A 24,303-nucleotide genomic window follows, 5' to 3' on the forward strand; every position below is an offset into this window, starting at 1 on the left:
TCTCAAACTAATAAGGACTCCAACCACAGAAATGCCAACTTTTCCTCTAGTGTCCGTGCCTCCCCCTGGAAATCATGTACTAACGCCTGCCTCCCAGTTTAAGAATCACTGCTCTAGACACAGATATTGTTCCACCTGTCATGAGCCAAGCTGAATAATGGTTTCCAGCCCTTTAACCCGGTAGCGGCGACGGGCCAAATTTGTGTCATGATATAACACACCCAAAAAAGATGACACATAATCTGGTCACAAATGCTTTGATATATATTATGAAATGGTTTGTGTGAGGAATAATTTTTTCTCGCTTAGAGGGACCATTAAGAAACATGATCCCCGCTGCTACTGGGTTAACTAAACAATATTGAAAGCCTGAGACAAAGGAAGGTTGATACAAGATGCCCATATCCCTCCTCAAGGCATCCCCAAGCAATACAGAACCTCCCTGTTTGACGAAGAGGCACAAGGGTAGGTTCTTTTGATACGCCTTTGCCGTGTGATAGTTTAAACCTCCTCTTTTTCTTCTTGCCCTCCTCTCTATCCCCTTCCCTTCCTCTCTTCTTTCCTCCGTCTCTTCACTGCCTATCATCCTCCTCCTCATCATCTTTCCAATGGTTAGACAACGCATAAAGACAAATTCGCTTCACACTTCCAAAAATACGCCAAAACAACAAAATTCTGAGATTGCTTATTTGCGAGTATATTAATTTTCTTATCTTTTATGGATATGTGACTGCTGGGTGAGGACCTTTGAGGATTTGAGCTTTTGAGAATAGATCTTTGAGTGGAACATGTCAGTCGGTGGATTTAGAAACTCTCAGCACTGTCCTTTACCCTCTGAAACTGAATGTGACTGACTGACTTTGCTCCTGCTCTGCCCTACCAAACTGTCTTAGGTCTGTACTTAGCCAAATGAGAGAGAGCACTTTGGATGATGGTTTTAGGAATAAGTCTGTGAGTAAAACATGTCAGTCAGTGGCTTTGGGAATTCTCAGCACTGTCCTTTACCTTTTGAAACTTGAGGTACTTAAATGACCACTACTTCTTCAGCTCCTTCTCTGCTTCACCAAACTGTCTTCTGTCTATCTATATCTCTGACGCCCTGCTCTCTCATACGGCAGAAGTGTCTCCATCTCTCCCTGTTCCGGCACTCCCTCTCACCACACTCAATCCTGTTACTCCCAACTCTCTCGCTCCAGTACTCGCTCACCCTATTGATCCACTTCACAGGCGGTCCTCCTTCCCTCGTGCACTCTCTTCACAAATTCATTCTCTCCCATTCTCCTCACGTGTCCATACCATCTCAGCGCACCAAACCCATACCAAACCTCTCGTACATGCTTTCATTATTGCTTTCTCTACCCCATCCGGGAACACCATATGCACCTCTTATACTGCACTATGCTAAAGCGATACTCTTTGCCATGCCTCAGTCCTTCCTCTCGTGAATGAAGGATGTTAATCGGTGGTCTGGAAATTCTTAGCACCAGTCTTTGCCTTTCGGAACTTGAGGTGACTGACTGACTGACCATTTCTTCCTTTCCTCCATCCTCTTTGTTCTTCTTTCTCCTCTTTTTCCTCTTCCTCTCCATCCTTCTCTTCGTTCCTCTTCTCTTCCTCCTCCTTTCATTCCTCTCCCTCTTTCTCTATCATCTTCCTCTGTCAAGTGTGTGTCAGTCAGTGGCTTGGAAACTCTTAGGTGACTGACTATATGGTACCTGATCCCCTTTTTCTCTACCCTCTACCAGGTCTGTACTTAGCCTTACAGTACTCTCGGATCCTCTTCAAAGCACACTCGGTCACCTGCCTTAGTACTGAGCCCCGGAAGGATGGAAAAACACACATGCACTAAAGGAGAGGCTAATAATTTCCGTCATAAGTAACGTAAGAAGCACTAAGGAAATGATAATGAATGTCTTACTGTGATAATAGAGGAGTCACAAAAATAGATGAGGAAAAGGTTTAAGTCCATATTTTTAAAGGTATTGAACTCCCATTATGATGATTTCTCAATGCCACAGAGAAGGTTAACCTCATTTTGCTAGACTATTACTATTATTATTATTTTCCTATTTCTTTTAGACTAGGTTGTATCAGTTTGTTCTTCTCTCTCTTCTCCTCTTTCTTCCTATAGACAAAAAAAAAAAAATAGTTTTTTTTTTTTTTTTTACGTTGTTGCCTATTGCGCCGGTAGGCATCTTCCCGGTGGGGCCTGATGGTCGGCCCAGCCTGTTCTGGCGCAGGCGAGTGTTTATAGTGGCGCCATCTTGCATTGTTGAACCGACAGGCAATGCAAATCCCACACACCGCATAGTATAGGGAGATCCAATACCTTATAGCCTCTGCAATAATTCCCTTCTCTCTCTCTCTTTCTCTTCCTTCCTCTCTTTGCCTATAGACGAATGTAACTATAGATGAACCGACAGGTGATGCAAAACCCACACACTGCAGAGTATAGTGAGATCCAATGCCTTATAACTTTTGCAATAATTCCCTTCTCTCTCTCTTTCCCTCCCTATAGATGGAAGTAACGATAGATAACCGACAATTTGCAAAACCCACAACTTACACCATATAGTAAGATCCAATCCCTTATACCCTTTACAATAGACTTGAAGCATCCCAAAGAACATGATACAGGTTCCGATCCCTCTAGTGATATCCAATACTACTTAGTTTGCCCAATAGATGCATGAAACTATAGATGAACCGACAGGCAATGCAAAACCCTAACCACAGAGCAAGATCCAACACCTTATACCCTTTGCAATAGACTCGAAGCATCCCACAGAACTAGATAAAGATTCCAATCCCTTTAGTGTGATATCCAATACTACTTTAGACCAAAATTAGTGAATGCATAAGCGACTATCACCATGCCCACTGCACCCAGTATTTATAAGATTAATGAATGGGAAATAATTACGCTACTAAAGCCCCATAATAATAAGTTTCTATGGAGTAAACAAACATACAGACACACACACATATAGAGAGATAAGAAGCAGAGTGATTATGATGTTAAGTGACCAAACCAGCGCAAAAAAATAAAATAAATAAATAAATAAATAAGAGAGGAGAAATTAGGAGAATGAGGTGTGTGTGTGTGTGTGTGTGTGTGTGTGTGTGTGTGTGTGTGTGTCCCAGGGCATGTATGTATATATTAAAAGTAAGACAAAAAAAGCTAATAATTATAAAGAAAAAAAAAAAAAATGATTTGGAATAATTTACATAACAATTTCGTATTTCTTGGTATGTGTGTGTGTGTGTGTGTGTGTGTGTGTGTGTGTGTGTGTGTGTGCGCGTAAGAGTGAGATCAGGAAGCTACCATTACCATTACTAGCAATACTAAAATACAACGACAACAACAACAACAACAACAACAAAAATAATATACCACCACCATCACCAACAAACACACAAACAAGCAGGGAAGACAGAGGAGGAGGAGGAGGAGGGAGGAATCAGATGGGATGGGAGGAGGAAGATAAGAAAGAAGAGGAGGAAGAGGAGGAGGAGGCAGCAAGGATAGGATGGAATGAGGGAGGATGGAGGAATCGGATGGGATGGGAGGAGGAAGATAATAAAGGAGGAGGAGGAGGAGGAGGAGGCAGGGACAGGATGGAGTGAGAACAAGAACAAGATAGAATAGAGGAACAAGGAAACAAAGAGAGGAGGAGGAGGAGGAGGAGGAAGAAGCAGGGAGAGGAAGGAACCAAGATTAAGATAGAGAAATAGAGGAGGAGGAGGAGGAGAACATAAGATAGACAGAGAAGAAGGAGGAGGAGGAGGAGGAGAAGGAGAACATGAGAGAGAGAGAGACAGAGAGGGAAAAGGAGCACATAGGATAGAGACAGACCAGCAGGACAAGACAGAACAACAGGACAACACAAGAACACAAATGAAACAACACAACGGACCCCCAAAAAACATACCAAGAACCACCACAGAGTAACCAGGCTAAGGGCACCTACCTGAACCGTGGGGCGTGGTGCTGCCCGTCGCGCCAGAACCGGAGGCCGCCGAGGAGGACGAGGCGGAGTTGTGGCCGGTGTTGGAGCGCTTGGAGGGGGGCGGCGCTGTGTCTTCGTCATCGTCGTCGCTGTCGGTGAGCGTGATGATCTCTGGGTCGACTGGTTTCTTTTTGCTGCTGACCTCCTCGACGATAGGGGCTGTTTGGGGTCAAGGGTTAATTTGTTAGTTAGTATGTTTGTGATTATTACTATTATTATGGGTGTTTAGAGTTGAGGGTGGGAGAGATAGACAGAGAGAGAGTTTTCCTGGTCTTGTGGTCTCTCTCTCTCTCTCTCCTTAATCTTAAGTTCTTGTATTCTATCTTGATCTTGCTCTTATCCTATTCCTTTCTCCTCCTCCCTCCTTCCTCTCACCCTTCTCTCCTTTCCTCTACCTCCTTTCCACCCAAAACCAACGTCAACACCACTGACAACCTTCCTACACCTACCCACCCCTGATCCCACCCCAAACACGTTCAGAAACGCACCGTCGTCCTGTTCAGTGGAGTAGTCGTCGCTGTCGTCACTGAGGGTCTCGACGGCCACCTCGGGTTTGCGCTGCTTCTCAACCTCAGGCTCCTTCTGCTCCTTCTTGGGCATGAGGGGCGTCCAGCTGCCATCCTTGTGAAGGGTGACCTCGTTGCAGCTGGAGTTCTGTTGTAGCACCTCTTGGAAGTAACTGGAAGGGGGAGAGAATGATTTTTAAGAACAAAGAACGTAAGAATGTAAGGAGCCTGCAAGAGAACCCAGCCCCACCTCACCTCACTATCCATAAATTTATCCAACCTCTTTTTATTTATTTATTTATTATTTTTTTTTTAAGAGCCAGCCTATAGTGCCAGTAGGCTTTCTTGAGGGGCCTGGATGGTAGTCGGCCTCCATCTTTTCTTGGTTCATGCTGCCCCCGGAGCTCGTTCTTGATTCACTTGGACAGTTTCCTCTAGTGTCTGGGTTGATGGGTGGTCTTCAGGACAGCATGTGGGTAGTCTTAAGCCACTCGGTGGTGACTGAAAAATCCCAAGTGGTAGTGGCGGATTCGAACCTGTGTCGTCCATCACGAGGTGAATGCGGGGCCCGCACGCTAACCACTCAGCCACCGCCTACTGTACTGGCACTCACGACATGACCGCCAAGCCCGTATCACTCATGCACCAACACACACAACACCGTCACACCCACTCACCCGTCAATCACCAGGCAGTCGTAAAGGGCCGTCTTGTCACACACGGGGCAGGTCCAGGTTGGCTTGCGTTCGTTCATCTGCAGGTAGAGTGATGCGTCGAAGCACTGGAGGTGGTCACAGGTGCTGGCTCGACACGGCAGCATCATTCTCATCTTGCCAAGCGGACACATCAGCGAGCACCGAAGGGACGTGGTGGCGATCTCACAGTCGGCATCCTCCTGAAGCTTCTGTTTGACTGGGGGGAAGAAATATTGGAGGTTAGCGACAATGAGGAACCAGAAAGAAGTATGAACAAAATAATTAAGAAAGTAAAACACCTAATGCGCCTACTACAAAGAACATTATATAATTACAAACCAATAATGATAATGATGATAATAATGATATAATGAGGAGTAATTAGGGATAGTAATGTAAAAAGAATAGAGAGCTAGCTTGGAATCAACAGGAGGCAAGACTCTAATATACACAGAACCTAATATAAACACACCTCACTTTGTTGTATAGAAAGTCTCATTAGTAAGGAAGCATATATGAATTCTCTGAGTCAAGACCTATAGTGTTTGTTTTGGTTTTGATAGGTTAAGTTAGGTTAAGTTTAGGGTATCTTTAAACATATGATAGCCAGCACCTTATGGCATAAATCAACAAAGAATGACCTCACATTGTTGTATAGAAAGTCTCATTAGTAAGGAAACATATATGAATTTTCCGAGTCAAGACCTATAGTGTTTGTTTGGTTCTCATTAGGATATGTTAGGTTAAGTTTAGGGTGCCTTCAAACACATGATGGCCAGCACCTTATGGTATGAATCAACAAAGTATGACCTCAGTTTGTTGAGAAGAGGAATGAAGTCAATAGCAAGGGAGGTGTTACTCACTGAGGGATCTGGTGAAGTCTGCGATCTTAGCCCCTCTGTTTTTCAACCGCTGCAGGAGGTCGTCTGAGGTCAGCTTCTGCACCAGGTATACTGATATGACGTAGCACCGGCCGTATTCTGACGCCCAAGACACCTGGGGAAAAAATAATGGTGGGGTGTTATGACATTACAATCTTTGGCGTCAGAACTAATTATCATCCTTCTTCTCTTTGGTCAGCATAAGAAAAGGAGTTTCTGGTGGACTTAAAGACTAAATAAGTACACAACACAAGGTAGATTTGAGTGTAAGGCCATTCTTAAACATTTCAGGGCAAACACACACATACACACATTTGGTAAGGCTTTCATAAGAATACAGACTAAAGACACAGACACACGTACCTGTATCCTGTTAGTGACTGTTGGGGAGATGCGACAGAGAGCGGTGACGTTGACTGGTCTGGACGGTCTCTTTGGCTCCACCCCGGGCTTGTTGGTGGGTATTGGGGTCTGGCGGAGAGAGGCAACATAAGGGTAAAAAGAGAAGGAAAAAAGAAACAAGCAAAAAAACCTATAGGCACTGATCCTGAAAAGAGCGTATTAAAAAAATAGACCGTGTTTTTATTTAATTTGTATGTACTGTTTCGGCAATAGACACTGAACTGACTTGGAGAATAAGTTACTAAAGGAACCAGCATCTAATATATATAAAATGATCATTAGGAAGTGTAATCTATTGAGTGCACAAAATTTATGGGTGAGTGATTACGAACCAGAGAGAAGTTGGAAAGTTTCGTTTAGTCGGCGCAACATCTGTGGTCATATGCTGGAGAGAGACAGAAGGGGAAGGAATTATAGGAGAAGGGAACAGATTCAAGGAGACGGGACACAACCCCCGATTAATACTGCTGGGTGGACAGGGACGTAGGGTATCGGAAAAGCCGCCCAAATTTTTCCACTCCGCCCCGGAATCGAACCCGGGCTCTCTCGGTTGTAAGCCGAGTGTGCTAACCACTGCACCACGAAGCCCCCATCAGAGAGAAGAACAGATTGATGAACTTACTGGCAACGGACACATTTTCTCGTTGATTTTGACTGCGATGTTGGGCGGGAAGTTGTCCTCTTGCTCGCAGGTCGTCTCCAGCAAACAGAACCTCATTTGAACCTGAAAAAGAATGAGAAAGACTAAGTTGCCAATAGAATATAGTGCTAATAAGCGGGTGATTTGTATATATGCTTGCGTTTCGTTTTGCCGGTAACACAAAGAACTGGGTTTCATATTCAAGGGCAGACTGTCTTTTCTCTAACCTAACCTTTACTAACTTAAATAATGTAACCTAATCTATCCTGCCCTAACCTAATATAACTTACCCAAACCTAAAATTGTAACCTGACCCAACTTAACCTACCCTATCCTACCCTAACTGTGACCTAACATAACATACTGACCTACCCTACCCTAACCAAACCTACCTTACCCTAGCCACACCCTAAAGAACATCAGCTTTCTCCTTACCTAGCCTTCCCTAACCTACCCTAACCCTATTTGCCTTATCCTGTCCCTTACCCTACCCTAAAGAACACAAGTTCATCCTCCTTACCTAACCTACCCCAACCCTATTTACCTTATCCTGCCCCTTACCCTACCCTAAAGAACACCAGCTCCCCTGCCTTACCTAACCTACCCTAACCCTATTTACCTTATCCTGCCCCTTACCCTTACCCTAAAGAACACCAGCTCCCCCACCTTACCTAACCTACCCTAACCCTATTTAACTTATCCTGCCCCTTACCCTACCCTAAAGAACACCAACTCCCCCGCCTTACCTGCACAGAGTAGTCCTGCTTGCCCGGCCGCAGGTCCCGGGAGTTGGCTATTTTGTTGGCCTGGTGTGGCGTGAGGGAGAAGGCGAAAGTGGACTCCTGGTAGCGGCCAGAATTCTGCGGCGCTGTGGAGAGATTTTAGTCAGTCAGTTACGGAGGTGAATGCTTTGATTGACATCCTTAACCCGGTAGCAGCGACGGGCCAAATTTGTGGCTTTACCGTGTACCAGTGACGGGCCAAATTTTTGCCATGATATAAACCCCTCAAAATAGATGATGCATAAACTGATAACAAATGTGTTGCTATGTGTCATGAAATGGTTTGTGTGAGTGATGATTTTTTCTCATTTTTTCTTGCTCAGAGGGGCCTTTAAGAAACATGATCCCTGCAGCTACTGGGTTAATTCTGCCAAGCTACCTGCTGACTGCATGTATCAAGACACCTCTCCACCCAAAATTGATCTCTCTTTTGGCCACTCTTTACTTTTGTCTGTTGTGGGAGCAGTGAGTAGCGGGCTTTTTTTTTCCTACATTCTTTTTGTTGCCCTTGAGCAGTTTCCTTTGTTGTAAAAAATAAATAAATAAATAAAATCTACTTCTGTGGTGTCAAGGTGTAAAATGTTAGTCCGTGAGTTAAGGGGGTACATAGCATGCTGGTAATCCATAATTCTGTCCCCAAGGTGGTCAACCCAGGCAAGCTCCACACAGCTGTCCTTCCCATTCTAAGCCCCTTCAAGGATAAATTGACTCGTCACAACCATGAGTTACGTGAGTGTCCCCTTGAACCTGGGCCCTACAAGCTGTCCTAACGCTACCATACGACTAAAACTTTCCCACTATACACACAAGGAATTTAGAGTAACTGCTATAAAGACTAAATTTCTTATCATTGCCCCTTAGAGCAAGCACAACCCTGGGGCCTGCAAGCTGTCCTAATGGTACCGCAAGACTAAAACTTTCCCATTATACACACAAGGTATTTAGAGTAACTGCTATAAAGACTAAATTTCTTATCATTGCCCCTTAGAGCAAGCACGACCCTGGGCCCTGCAAGCTGTCCACAACACTACGACAAAACCAAACACTTATGCAACACAAATGTGGCTCACCCCAGTCTTAGGGATCTTCCCGAGGATGTCATAGAAGAGCTTTTAAACCCTCGTAACACTAACACATGAGCCACAACACAATGACAAAACTAACTTCCCACAATACACACTTGACCCATTTAGAGACGAAGGCTTGAGGAGCTCCCCGAGGATGTCACAGAAGGACAACTACACTATCGTAACACAAACCAATACTATAAGAGGCACACAACACTACAAACTAACTTCTCGCAACACACACTTGGCCCACCTAGAGACGAAGGCTTGAGGAGCTCCCCGAGGATGTCATAGAACGGCAGCTTTTTCAATTTGACATCCGGGTTGATGGGGTAGGAGGAGTTGTGACTGTTTGAGGAGATGGACGAGTAGCCGCCGGCGGACGATATCCCCGAGGCCACCACTTGGGAATTGGTGGAGTACCGGGAGGAGGCGAGGGTTGACGTGACGCCCCCGATGCTTCCGACACTGGGGGACTGCGTGTAGCTCCCTATGCTGTTGATCCCCAGGGGTACTTTTTGCGCAGGGAGTATTCCGGTGGGTCCCCCTGCTCCGGCCTGCGACCTGTCACCAAACGACATCATCTCTAGTCTAAATAGAGAAAAACACGGGAGACTAGACATTAGCTTCATACCCGGCAGGTAGAAAGTGCGTTATAAAATTAAGGAAAGATTTTTTAAGGGGGAGAGAGACAGAGGGAAAGAGAGTGAGAGGGAGGAGTAGAAAGTAGAAAGTTAGAGAAAGGGAGAAAGAGAGAGGTATTATGATTTAAGAAAGAGGAAAGAGGGAGGAGGAGGAGAGAAATGAGGAAATAAATGATGGAGGAAGAGAAGGAGGAGGAAAGGTGTAAAGAGAGAGAGGGTTAAGGGGAGGAAAAAATGGAGAAGGAAAAGAGAAATGAAGATAGGAAATAAGAAAATGAAGAATGAAGAAAAGAGACAGACAGAGAAGTAGAGAGAGAGAGAGAGCAAGGAGTATAAGCCAGCCTGCAAAAAAGACAAACAACTCTTTATATATATTTAAGACCGAGTCAGTCAGCAAGTTCCCAGCCACTCCACCACAAGAAACAAGGAGCAATACACAATACTTTAGGTACCATTATGAACCTCAACAGCTGGGCTCGCTCGCACTCACCAAGGCAATAGAAAAACCTGACTCAGACTCGGACAATGCAGGCTACACAGTTACATTCTCCGCTTAATTGGCAAGTTCAAGTTCAAGTTCATTCACTCATTAGTCACTGGTTATACAGTTTACATTACTGAAGCTTTCACGGACTCTTGCCATAGATGTATTTGATGTAGGAGAGAGAATGAGCGATTTACGGATCATTACAAATAGGGACTACACACATACACATACACACATTAGGTTTTTGTCTACATATGGTGCACCTAAGCTAGACACATACAACACCTGATGAACCCAAGGAAGAACACACTAGTAGAGGTACCCCAGGAAGAACATACAAGACACATGATGTACCCAAGGAAACACACACACACACACACGATGTATCTTAGGAAACAGCGATAGCACCTTGGCGTACCCAAACATGCAAGGAAACACACACACACACACACACACACACACTTGCATACGAAACGAAACACATAGACGAATGAACAAATGGAAAAACATCCAAGAAATTAAAATGTCGATAAAAAATGAAAATAATGTGAAAAAATAAAAGTGAATAAACAAAACTTACCTTTTCCCTCCTTCCATAGACAACTTTTCCTCCATTTCCCTCCCTCCCTCCTCTCTCTCTCTCTCTCTCTCTCTTCTTTCTCTCATATATACAATTTTTCCTTCCTTTTCCTCTCTCACTTCCCGCTCTCTCTCTCTCCCTCCTTGCATACTCACACAAACTATTTCGCCTCCCTCTCTCTCCTTACACACACACACACACACACACACACACACAAAAGACTCCTCATGCTACCCAAACCTTCAGGCATCCACCATTTAAGTATGTAAGTAAATATAACAGTAAGTAACAACAATAATAAGTATACATAAGTAAGTAGGCATAGCAATCATTTAAGCAAGGGAAGTGCTCACCATAGGCTTGTCTTTATAAATCAGGCAAAATAATTTTAGGTCATATTTAGGCCCAAACTATACTAATTTTATCTTTGCTTTTGTTTATGGTTTTGCTATCACTGACTTGTCTATATTAACCAGCCCAAGCCATTTCAGTTCTTCTCCTCCTTCTCCTCCTCCTTCTTCTCATCACCCAACAGCCATCATTAAGCCAGGCAGGTCAGACCGAGAGGTAAAACAATGGCCCCTTCCAATTATTTCTCCTTCTTTCCTCTCTTCCTTCTTCTTCTTCCACCCAACACAGCATCAGTAAGCCAGGCAGGTCACACTAAGACAGGCCGTGAAGTGAAGCAAGGGCAGGCTGGTAGGTTAGCCATATCCCCAGGAGGTGCAGGATACAGGCAGGGTAGGCCAGAGTGGAGGGAAAGCAGGTGCAGGTGCAGACAGACACACACCCAACCTGTGGTGCTGGAAAACTCAGGGCGGGACTTACTGGATGCTCTTGTATAACTCTTTGATTTTGGCTTGGATAGCGGGGTTACGTAACCTCACGATGTCCATGGCACGACTCTGGAGTTCGTTCTTGCGACCAGTCTTGTTCTTGCCAGCGTAACCGAGGAGCATCTGAAGTTCTGACACTCGAAATGTCATCACCATTCTCTGCGGAAGGGGACGGAGGTTAGATAATTTGTTTTGTGTGTTTTTACGTTGATGGAAACAGATTAAGGGGCTCACATTCTTAATTCTTTTGTCTATAATCAATTCCCTACTCCATTTCTATTACTATATACTCTATAATTTCTATAAGCAAAGGTCTCATTATCACTTGACTGCGGATTTCCTACAAGAAGACATTACCAAGCTACAGGAGTGAAACAAAAAGTGGCTGCTACAATTCACTGAAGAAAAATGTACAGTCCTGCACCATGGGAGGGGATATCCAGCATACCAATACTACATGGGAAACACTCCACTATCCACCACAGAGGCAGAGAAAGACCTGGGACTGTATGTTACCAGGCTACCAGTGAAGGCGAAATCCGTGCCAATCACAGCGGACGGGTTAAGGGCCTAGCGTTCATAATCCTTCTGTCTATAATCCATTTCTATTACCTTACTCTATAATTTCTATAAGCAAAGGCCTCATAATTGTTAGCTAATTAATCGCAAAGTCAAACAGGAAACCACAATGTGTATTATATACCTAATAAGTTTTTCCAAGTGTCAATCTCCACCATTTCAATCACTATATTCTATGCTTGTAATGACTTCTCTCTTTCCTGGTCTCCTATAATCACTAGTTAAGTAATCGCAAAGTCAGCCAGGAAACCACAATTTGCATATGCTATCAATTTTTCCTATAGTGACATTCCCACCATTATCTCTGTCACACTGTATGCTTGTGTAGACTTGTCTCCTCCTCCTCCTCCTTCTTGGTCTTTTATAATCACTAAATTAAGTATAGCATCACAGAGTAAGTCACAATGTATATACGTACTAGGACTAATTTTCCCATAGTGACGTTCCCACCATTATCTCTGTCACACTGTATGCTTGTGTAGACTTGTCTCCTCCTCCTCCTCCTCCTTCTTGGTCTTTTATAATCACTAAATTAAGTAAAGCATCACAGAGTAAGTCACAATGTATATACGTACTAGGACTAATTTTCCCATAGTGACGTTCCTCCCCATTATTTATATCACTTTGCATGCTTGTGATGACTTGCCTCCTCCTCCTCCTTCTTGTCCTCTTATAATCACCAATTTAAGTATAGCATCAGAGTAAGTCACAATGTATATGGTAGCACTTGTTTTCCTATAGTGCCACGCCTTTTACAAATTTCATCACTTCTTCTTCTTCTTCTTTAACTCCCTCATGCATTCTTGTCATTTCCTTTACCAGCTTATCACTTTTTTTTCTTCTTCTGTAACACTCCCAAGCTCTCTGTCAGTTCTCATGTTTGTATTTACTTTTTATATACCTATAATTGTAATGTTTATTTTCTCTATCTCCTTTTCTTTAACTTTGACACTTGCTATCACTTCTCAGATCTTGACTTCCTTTCTTTGTAACCTTTCTTTTTCTCTCTCACTCCCTCCATTTCCAGCTTTCACCCAAGACTATTTATACACCAAGGCTTCAACCACATATATACAAGCTTACCAATACACCACATCTCTCCCTCTTTATATAAACAAGTCTACCACATATTATAACTTGTATCTCTGTATGTATTAGTATCAATGTATTATAATGTGTCTTTTTACCTCTTCTTTACACTTTTCCTTCCACTTAGCTAACATCGCCAGCTGCCAGAGAGGTCACACTCACAGCTTATAGAGGGCCACATGTCAACACTGTGAGGGCTTGAGTGAGAATGAGAGTGAAAGGGACAGAGAGGAAGAGAGAGAGGGGGAGGAAGGGACAGGGAGGGAGTGTGATAAGGTTTTCCTGGTCTTGTGAAATCCTACAATGGCTATCACTAGAAAAATATGTCTGTGTATAAACATATATATAGTCATTCCCCCTTCACCTCTCTCTCTCTCTCTCTCTCTCTCTCTCTCTCTCTCTCTCTCTCTCTCTCTCTCTCTCTCTCTCTCTCTCAAATGCTAGAATTGCCCATAAAAACAAAAGAAAAATAAGTATGTGCAAATGAAACCACTAATGTAACCTCTCTCTCTCTCTCTCTCTCTCTCTCTCTCTCTCTCTCTCTCTCTCTCTCTCTCTCTCCATCACTCCAACAACTCAAATTTCATACAAGAATGTCTCTCTCTCTCTCTCTCTCTCTCTCTCTCTCTCTCTCTCTCAAATGATATAATTGCCCATAAAAAAAAAAGAAAAATAAGTATTTGAAAATTAAAACACTAATGTAAACTCTCTCTCTCTCTCTCTCTCTCTCTCTCTCTCTCTCTCTCTCTCTCTCTCTCTCTCTCAAATGCTAGAATTGCCCATAAAAACAAAAGAAAAATAAGTATGTGCAAATGAAACCACTAATGTAACCTCTCTCTCTCTCTCTCTCTCAAATGCTAGAATTGCCCATAAAAACAAAAGAAAAATAAGTATGTGCAAATGAAACCACTAATGTAACCTCTCTCTCTCTCTCTCTCTCTCTCTCTCTCTCTCTCTCTCTCTCTCTCTCAAATGCTAGAATTGCCCATAAAAACAAAAGAAAAATAAGTATATGCAAATGAAACCACTACCTAATGTAACCTCCCCCCCCCCCACCTCTCTCTCTCTCTCTGTCAAAACTTCCTTTAACTATGTACAGAACTCCACAGGTAACACAGGTGGAGGACACAACACAGGTGCCTCAACCCTTACCTGCTTTAATTACCTTCCCTCACCTGCCCCTTCCACTCTGCACCCTCCCATAACTTCCTTTAACTAACTCATAATTCTGGGACTTCACATGTAATTATTTCTTCTTCTTTTAACTTTTTCTGCTCTCTATTGCTCTTTATGTCACCCTTGCTTCCTCTTCTTCACTCTTGGACACTTTACTATCCACACTTTGTTAACTTTTACTTTTCTATTTTCCTTTATCTCTTTTCCAATTCATTTTCCTTTCGTTCCTTCACTTTTGGCATATTTTTGGTCACTCTGCATGTCCCTATATTTTGTGATTCATTTATTTTCAACTGTAACACTCATTCTTCTATATTTCTTTGCTCCTGTGTTCTGTTTCCCTCAACACTTCACAAAGACTAGATTCATAAATGGTACTCAGTCTTGAGGTTGTGAGAACTAGGTCATAATAGCAGCTACTACATCAAGCCTTACCTACATTAACCACCTTCCCTGCCTGCCCCTTCCACCTCTCTGACACTCTCCACCCTGCCAGAAGCTCCTCCTACAAACTAGGTACTGAACTGAACTGAACTGAACCAGACTGAACCACACCACACTGGAGGAGAGGGGGACCAGGGAAGACACGGTGGAGGTCTTTATAATACTCCATGGGTGAGAGGGTAAGGGGGTGGGACTTCCTCCACACACTCAGACATTCACAACTACAGACCTAAGAGGTGATACAAAGCGTTACAAGTCAAAAGAAGAAGAAGAAGACTTGCCATGCCAAAGCCAGTATTCTTAAATATATTGGCACCTCAGTCCACCTGTTTGAAAATCATCTCATGGAAGTTGTTGCTGGGATTTTCATGGACTGTTTTGTGATGCTACAGTACAACCATTTTCGCCTGACCGTTTTGGTGTTGGGCGCTGCGGGTCAGCCTTGCCACACTAAACGTAAAACTACTCATACCAAGACATTGCACCCATGAGAGGAACTTGTTTTCATCTCCTCAAGAGTTTTGGAGCCCTGGAATAAACTGCCAGAATGGGTCATCAACAGTGCCAGCATTAATATGACCGGCACCTTGAAAACCTTAAAACAGGCCCCCCTTTATAAGCACTGTCTCTTAAGTAATCACTCAGTAAGGCTTCCATTGGTAACACAGGTGATGAGGGCACTCAATCTGTTATCACTGGACAGTGTCGTGGACCCACCCCCATCGCCGCCCTGTCCTGTCACGCACTGCATATTTCTGCAGGCCCCACCGTATGCCGTATAATTTTCAACTAACCTAAGCTAACAACCTAATTTAACATAACATAACCTACCTAACAGGGGAGCTTTGCCCTCATTGGCCTCCCCCCCCCTTTCTATTTCCAGAAATCATTCGTTACTGCACTGGGGGATTATTGACGAGAGGGTAGACTATAAATTTTGAGACACTGACTGCTTGTTTCTGGACAAAGTACTATGCTTTTAATTATGGAGATAGTTTTTTTGCTGGAAATCACTCTATGATTGACTTTTCAATGCCTGTTGAGCACCCACTGCCACCCCGCCCCACCTGTTACCGCCTACCAGCGTACTGGACTACCCCCGCCACCACCCTGTGCTGTCCTGCGTATTTCCACCGCTACACAATGCGTGCCGAACAAATTTAACCCAACCTAACTTAACCTACCTAACGGGGGGCCTCGACTCCCTTAACAGGGCCCCTTGACCCCCTTTCTATTTTCTCAGTCATTTGTTATTGCACTGCATTCAGGGACCAAAAAAGGATTCATATTGTAAGTATCTACTTCCCAAGAGGTGGCTGCCCTCTCGTCAATCTTATTCTGGCACTGCATTCAGGGACAACAACAAAAACAAAAATATTCAGTAATAATAATAATAAAATAATAATAGTTTTAGTTTGCCCAGCGGCATATATAAAAAACAGAAGAAAACGAATGAGATACATAATGCTCAAATAAATGACAACTTATAATTGTATGTGTGGCCATGGAAGTAATAGAAGATACACCAACCCTAACCTATCTAAATCACCTCCACTCTTCTCTCCACCTCACCCAAAGGTCATCCGATCCACTTACTCTTCCACATCAATTATAAGGGGGTACATGACACCTGGGGAGGGGGAGGGGGGGGGGGGGGGTCAAAAAATAGCATTTTGCAAAACTGGGTAAAAAACATTCTTATACCATCTAAAAATAGTCCCCGAGCAATGTTTTCCTTGTGGCGCAAATTTTAAATGTCTGGCGCTGGTTTATATGGTCTGAGTTAAAGGTTAAATTTTGTCTTTTTTAATCGCAGAAAATCTAAAATCAATCAGATTTACGTGAAAAGTGCAGGGAATGTTGATTGTACACGTAGCTAAGGACCTATGATTAGATATTGTTGATAGGGTAAAGGAGATGGGAGTATTAACCCTTAGAGTACGGGTGGCGAGATAATTCTCTGGATGCTGTGCACAGGGAAAATTTAGACATTTAAAAGAGGTGGAAATGGTGTCTTTTTTCTTTGCAATAATTGTATATTCATCTAGTATATATGGTGGTGTAATAAAACTTTTCTCCTAATAAAAATAAAAAAGTTATGACACCCGAAAATATTGCGCATTTTCTCATAGCCGTGACCCGTTGAGTGGAAGCACCCCACTCTCTCTCTCTCTCTCTCTCTCTCCTCCGTCAATGTCACTACCATAGCATTCATCAGGGTCACTGTCACCTTAATTTGCCCGCGCTCTACTTCTGCCCGGAGCAGAGGAACTGCTTGTCGCATCACGAGACATGACAGATGTATTCTGAACAAAAATGGAAAATGATCTGTAGTCTTCAGTAAGGTGCGCGCTGAGACGAATGAGTGTGTACGGATGCCAAATGCCTCCACCATTCTTTTGAGTCAAGAACTGGCAGTATATTTGAATCGTAGGGAGTGTAGAGTGTGATGATTATAAATATGATCTCCGTATGGGTGGGGTTTGTGGTAGCGCACTTATTTATACGATCGCTGTAATCTAAGGGTTAAGAGGAAAAAGTGACAAAAAAACACAATTTTACGCGATGCTCGATGAACATAATAAAAGAAATACCATTATGCCTTTCTATATGTGAAACTTTAAGAATCTTTTCCATAGGGCTTTAGGCATGCCTCAAGACTATTCACAGCCAAAAAATTGAAGTGATTGGTTATGTATTAATGGTACTCTGTAATTTTAAGTGTCGCTGCACGTATACTCAGATACTCACAAATGATGATTCTGGAAGAGGCACAAGTATACATATAAGTATACACATAAGTATACATATAAGTATACACATAAGTATACATACATTGTTCTGGCTCGTACAAAAGGTAGGCAACATAGATGCCTACTTATTTTCATCGGTATACCCCGGATGGTTTAGTTAGATGACCTCAGGTGTCCCGTACCCCTCAAGAAAAAGAAGCGATGGGCAGCACATGTCAACGCCGCACTCTTTCCTTTCCCTCCACACCTCCAAAACCTCCTCCATATCTCCAAAAGCTCCTCCATACCTTCAAAAGCTCCTCCACCTCCTCCATGTGAATAATAAGAGGAAAAACCTGCCATGCCGAAGAGCGCTAGATGGACCACCAGACCCTGAGACCGCCTTCCCGCCATATTGCCTTATTCTACCTTAATTACCCTTCCCTCCCTGCCGCTACCCCATTAAAACCCTTCACCGTCCCCTTCCGCATAAATCTGTATCAATATGGCTTGCTGGAGTTATGTATTAATGGCGTAGTGGGAGAAAAGAAGCCTCACCCTCAACTGGTCCTCCGCATCTGCCATGTTTGTTTTGAATACTACAGCAAACCCAACCATGATCCACGGCCTCTTATTTTAGTGATTTTAGGGATATTTTTACACTTAAACACTTACTTTAGCACTTAAAAACATGGAATAACTAATATGAAACCGAAATATCCCCTTTGACTCGGTATTGAAAGCGTACAAATGGAGATATATGGAAAAACAAGGTAGGCACATCCATATATTTATAGATGAATTTCGACGGTTCAGATATTCGAATAATTTATCTAAGAGTGGAAAATGGTGTTATTAGTGATAGTAATGGCGTGTAGAGGGGAAAATAAGGTTAAAACACACTGGTTACCTTACATAATAGGCCTTGACCAGACAGACAGACAGATGGACAGACAAGGCCATTTTCATATCAACAGTGTCCTTAATTTCCTTTAATCTAATACATATTTTATCTATTAACTAGTTTAAGGAGTTATTTTGAGCTTCCACTGATAATTTAAAGCTTTTTCACACAATCTAAGGCGTTTTTCGTGGTTATTGTAAGCTTGCAAGCCTAGTTATAAGCTTTTTCATATATCTACAACGCTTAAAGTTAATATTGCAAGCTTGAAAGGGGTTATATAAGCTTTTCACAGTCTAACAAAGCGTTTTTCGTGATTTTTGTAAGCTGTCAATGATTGCTTCAAGCTTTTTCACACAATCTACAGTGTTTTTCGTTGTTATTTTAAGCTTGAATGGAGGTATAAGCTTTTCACAGGCTAAGTTTTTTTCGTGATTATTGTAAGCTTGCAAGCCTAATAATAAGCTTTTTCACACATCTACAACGCTTTAAGTGAATACTGCAAGCTTGAAAGGAGTTATATAAGCTTTTCACAGTCTAATAAATGTTTTTCGTGATTATTGTAAGCTGTCAAGGATTGTTTCAAGCTTTATCACACAATCTACAATGTTCTTCGTTATTGTTGTAAGCTTAAACGCAGAGGTATATAAGCTTTCCACACAGTTTAAGACGTTTTTCTTGATTATTTAAGCTGTCTTGGATTGTTTTAAGCTTTTTCACACATCTACAACGTCTTATAGTGAATATTGCAAGCTTGAAAGGATTTATATAAGCTCTGCAGTCTAATAAAGCATTTTCGTAATTATTGTAAGCTTGCAAGGATTAAGATTTTTCACAATCTGCAATGTTTTCGTGGGTATTGTAAGCTGTCAAGGATTGTTTTAGGTTTTTTACACAATCTGCAAAATTTTCGTGGGTATTGTAAACTTTAGGTGATCATAATAAGCTTTTTCACACAATCTACAATGATTTTCGTGGTTATGGTAAGCTTGCAAGCCTAATTATATATATATTTTTTAACATTGTCTACAAAGTTTTTCCGCGGATATTTATTTGGTAAGGAAATGCTTTTGAATCCGTCTTCAGCTATATTCTACTACTACTATTACTACTATTTCTACTACTACTACTACTACTACTACTACTACTACTACTACTACTACATGCTTTACTTTACATCCTGGCATACATACTTAATTACTTATCACATACCTCATTTCGTTTCAATTCCTCATCTGTTATCTGACACTGAGGCTGCACAGACTGGGTAGACGAAGACGCGGTTCCCTTAGCGCCTTCAGGTTCTGCGCGGTCCGTCATCTTGTCCGCACACATTTTAGCTTTCTTTCTGGTCCATCGGCAATATTCACACTCGCAGTCAGTCTTATGGCCTTTTTTTTCAGCATTTCAAGGGTCAGTTTCATCATCCTGTCTTTTGAAACGTCTGGGCACAATCACCTCAGTTCGCCTGTTTAAAAAGCCTTTCGTAAAATTTGCTGGGGTTTTCAGACTCTTTTGCGATCGTATATATAGTGATAGTTGTATATACACGAATTCTACCTGTATTTATACCATGAAAGGAAAAATCACCCCTGAAAACCCGGTTAATCTTCCGTGGCCTAAAATATGTATACCGTAGTTGATCTGAGGGTAGGATTAGTTTAGTTCCCGGTCCGTATTAATTAACTAACTGTCATTCTTAGCGTTCTCAAGCGATGGTTTACGCCTCCGAGGTCAATTAAAAAAGAATGTAAGCGTAATTTTCTTTCTAAACGTTTTCAGGCAATGGTGGAGTCTTCTGAGGTCAACCATAGTGAAAATGAACGAGTCACTTTCTTTCCTAGCGTTCTCAGGCAATGGTGGAGTCTTCTGAGGTCAACTGTAGAGAAAATGAACGACTTACTTATACATTCCTAGCGTTCTCAGGCAATAGTGGAGTCTTCTGAGGATAACTACAGTGAAAATGAACGAGTCTCTTTCTTTCTTAGCGTTCTCAGGCAATGGTGGAGTCTTCTAAGGTCAACTGTAGTGAAAATGAACGACTTACTTATACATTCCTAGCGTTCTCAGGCATGGAGAAGTCTTCTGAGGTCAGCTGTACTGAAAATGAACGAGTCACTTCCTTTCCTAGCGTTCTCAGGCAATGGTGGAGTTCTCTGAGGTCAACTGCAGTGAAAATGAACGAGTTAATTTCTTAGCGTTCTCAGGCAATGGCGGAGTCTTCTGAGCCCAACTATACCTACTGAAAATGAACGAGTCACTTCCTTTCCTAGCGTTCTCAGGCAATGGTGGAGTCTTCTGAGGTTAACTAGTGAAAATGAACGAGTTAGTTGCGTTCCTTGAACACACGAGCGATGGTAAACTACTCTGAGGTGTTATAGGCCATGATACACGTAATGACTGACTCTCCTTGAACACACGAGCGATGGTGGACTACTCTGAGGTGGTATAAGCCATGATACACGTAATGACTGACTCTCCTTGAACACACGAGCGATGGTGGACTACTCTGAGGTGTTATAAGCCATGATACACGTAATGACTGACTCCTTGAACACACGAGCGATGGTGGACTACTCTGAGGTGTTATAAGCCATGATACACGTAATGACTGACTCCTTGAACACACGAGCGATGGTGGACTACTCTGAGGTGTTATAAGCCATGATACACGTAATGACTGACTCCTTGAACACACGAGCGATGGTGGACTACTCTGAGGTGGTATAAGCCATGATACACGTAATGACTGACTCCTTGAACACACGAGCGATGGTGGACTACTCTGAGGTGGTATAAGCCATGATACACATAATGACTGACTCTACTTGCACACACGAGCGATGGGAAAGAGAAATAAAAAGAATAGTGTAATAGTGATAATGGAAAGAATAATACAGTGTAATAGTGATAATAAAATAGTGTAATAGTAGGGTGAAATCGGTTCTTATAGGCCTATTATATGGGACGGGCCCATTATTAGCGTCTTTTCTCAGCATCACTACTGCTTAATAATTTAGGCCTACTGAAGATAAATGGAGGCTTTCACACTCACTCACGACTACAAAAGACCATCGCTGCAGGCAGACGGTTTGATCGAGTGGTCGCATATTTTGACTTCGCCGCCCACAAAGAGTAGCGCTACGTGTTCGTTTCTGATGCATTCCACATTCACCAATATTCCCTCGTTTTCCTTCCTTCCTTTCTTTCTCCCGTTACTGTTGCATTCTGTTAAATATATTCCCTTCCATTCATTTCCTCCTTTCCCTTCCTCGAGCCCTTGCTGTTGCTACTACCTACTACTATAACCGAAGCTGCAGCCGCGCCATTATCTTAGCAGCGATTGTAGTTCTGCTAATGGCTGACTCAATTAGACCTTCCACGTTCTATGAAAGAGTAATCATTTTTCTTGAGAGATATTATAGTCTCAAAGTTGCGTTAGCAGTATTACCAACGCTCCGGAGCATGCTACATACGCGCGTTAGATATTGTTGTATCTTATGTGTAAACTCGTTAAAAGATCGTTTCCCAAGACATTTCCGTGACTATATTAACTACTACAACTGTTTATTTTATTATTATTGCTACTACTACTGCTACTTCGATATATTTCAGCTCTTGCAACATTTATATTCAACCCATATTTCACTTTTTTTTTATTCAGCCCAATAGGCCTATATTTCTTTCAAACCTTCCTCTGTATATGTCTAATTAATGTAGGTTTTGTCTGCATCTATCCTGGTAGGCCTACTCTCTCCTATTCAATTCAAAACTTCCCTTGTAATCCCTCTACTGACACCTGGTAGGCCTATGTCTAGTGTACTATAGGCCTTAATTGTTAATCAAAATGGTATAGTTTTCTTCCTTACTCAACTCAGACATTTCCCTTAATCTTCAAGCTCCGTAACTCGTTATTTAACAAGCATTGGGTCATTGGATATAAGCAAGAGTTTGTGTCGTTATTTAACAAGCATTAGGTCATTGGATATAAGCAAGAGTTTGTGTCGTTATTTAACAAGCATTAGGTCATTGGATATAAGCAAGAGTTTAAGAGTAAATAGCAAGAGTTTCCCCCAAAAATGACATCCGAGAGGCATAAAAGATGGAAAATAACATGGGAGACTAAAAGGGAGTTATTTAGTACGGCGGCAGAGGGAGATCTGCCCCTCGTGTTAATGGCCTTCAGAAACACGTTTATTTAGATGAACTGATGCATTAAACATGAAAAAAAAGCTTAATAAGGAAATATATAAAACAATGGAGGAGTGAGCCGCTGGGAGTGTTGTTTAGTACGGAGGCGAAGGGAGATCTGCCCCTCGTGTTAATGGCCTTCAGAAACACGCTTATTTAGATGAACTGATGCATTAAACATGAAAAAAAAGCTTAATAAGGAAATATATAAAACAATGGAGGAATGAGCCGCTGGGAGTGTTGTTTAGTACGGAGGCGAAGGGAGATCTGCCCCTCGTGTTAATGGCCTTCAGAAAAACGTTTATTTAGATGAACTGATGCATTAAACATGAAAAAAAAGCTTAATAAGGAAATATATAAAACAATGGAGGAGTGAGCCGCTGGGAGTGTTGTTTAGTACGGAGGCGAAGGGAGATCTGCCCCTCGCGTCAATGGCCTTCAGAAACACGCTTATTTAGATGAACTGATGCATTAAACATGAAAATAACCTGCTTAATAAGGAAATAATTAAGACAATTGAGGAGTGAGCCGCTGGGAAGGTGTTGGTTAGTACGGCGGAAAGATCTGCCCCTCGCGTCAATGACCTTCAAAATCACGCTTTAGATGATGCATTAATGCTGCCCTCCCGGAGCTCATCTTTAATCCTAGAATCTAGAGTCCGGGTTGATAGGTGGTTTTCTGGACAGCATGTGGGTAGTTTTAAGCCACTCGGCGGCGGCTGAAAAATCCCAGCTTGGTGGCACTGGGCGTTGATTGAACTCGCGTTGTCCCGAATGTGGCGCCATCATGCTATCCACTCAGCCACCGCCTCCCCCACTGCTCCGTCCATGGTAGCGTTGCCCACACGGGTCACCTCAGCGCGGGTAGGACAAGACTTCTTCACCATGGACGGGCTTGTCAACCTGGTGGAGAGAGAGAGAGGGAGGTTAGGGTACCTTAGGGTAGGGTAAAGTAGGTTAAGTAAGGAGGAGAGGCTAGATCTGGCAGGGAGGGAGATATATGGCAGGGACATAGGCAGAAAGAGTGGATTTGGCAGGGACAGAGGCAGGGAGAGGGAAATATTTGGCAGAGACATGTAAAGAGAGCTGGGGAGGACACAGTGCTGGGAGTTTTAGTAGAGGACCTGGAAACAGTGCTCAGAAGGGAAAGACTCCGATGGTTTGGACATGTAAAGAGAGTTGGGGAGGACACAGTGCTGGGAGTTTTAGTAGAGGACCTGGAAACAGTGCTCAGAAGGGAAAGACTCCGATGGTTTGGACATGTAAAGAGAGCAGGGGAGGACACAGTGCTGGGAGTTTTAGTAGAGGACCTGGAAACAGTGCTCAGAAGGGAAAGATTCCGATGGTTTGGACATGTAAAGAGAGCAGGGGAGGACACAGTGCTGGGAGTTTTAGTAGAGGACCTGGAAACAGTGCTCAGAAGGGAAAGACTCCGATGGTTTGGACATGTAAAGAGAGCAGAGGAGGACTCAGTGCTGGGAGTTTTAGTAGAGGACCTGGAAACAGTGCTCAGAAGGGAAAGACTCCAATGGTTTGGACATGTAAAGAGAGCAGGGGAGGAAACAGTGCTGGGAGTGTTGGAGAGATTGGAGGTAGAAGGAAGGAGACCAGTTGGTAGACCTAGGAAAACGTGGAGAAGGTGTGTACAGGAAGACTTGGGAT

At 42.8% G+C, this 24,303-nt stretch overlaps 1 protein-coding gene across 8 annotated transcripts in view; it reads right to left on the reverse strand.

The window, feature by feature from the left end:
- LOC127002230 (E3 SUMO-protein ligase PIAS2-like) overlaps nucleotides 1–18,145 on the reverse strand; it is a 32,871-nt gene extending 14,726 nt beyond the window's left edge. For 2 of the 8 annotated variants that reach the window (XM_050868029.1, XM_050868028.1), the window contains exons 1-10: nucleotides 13,297–13,439; nucleotides 11,523–11,689; nucleotides 9,237–9,574; nucleotides 7,881–8,002; nucleotides 7,117–7,218; nucleotides 6,456–6,563; nucleotides 6,075–6,207; nucleotides 5,194–5,428; nucleotides 4,499–4,689; nucleotides 3,972–4,169 (exon numbers count right to left, since the gene is read on the reverse strand). In XM_050868029.1, coding sequence (XP_050723986.1) covers nucleotides 3,972–4,169; nucleotides 4,499–4,689; nucleotides 5,194–5,428; nucleotides 6,075–6,207; nucleotides 6,456–6,563; nucleotides 7,117–7,218; nucleotides 7,881–8,002; nucleotides 9,237–9,574; nucleotides 11,523–11,689; nucleotides 13,297–13,332 — 1,630 coding nt within the window. In that variant the 5' untranslated portion in view covers nucleotides 13,333–13,439. Of the gene's footprint in view, nucleotides 1–3,971; nucleotides 4,170–4,498; nucleotides 4,690–5,193; nucleotides 5,429–6,074; nucleotides 6,208–6,455; nucleotides 6,564–7,116; nucleotides 7,219–7,880; nucleotides 8,003–9,236; nucleotides 9,575–11,522; nucleotides 11,690–13,296; nucleotides 13,482–14,809; nucleotides 14,894–18,108 lie in introns of those variants that run through there. The other 6 variants (XM_050868022.1, XM_050868025.1, XM_050868023.1 and 3 more) reach the window with 6 other exon arrangements.
- Nucleotides 18,146–24,303: the final 6,158 nt, after the last annotated feature.

Source organism: Eriocheir sinensis, chromosome 22, assembly GCF_024679095.1.
Source record: "Eriocheir sinensis breed Jianghai 21 chromosome 22, ASM2467909v1, whole genome shotgun sequence".
Lineage (NCBI taxonomy): Eukaryota > Metazoa > Arthropoda > Malacostraca > Decapoda > Varunidae > Eriocheir > Eriocheir sinensis.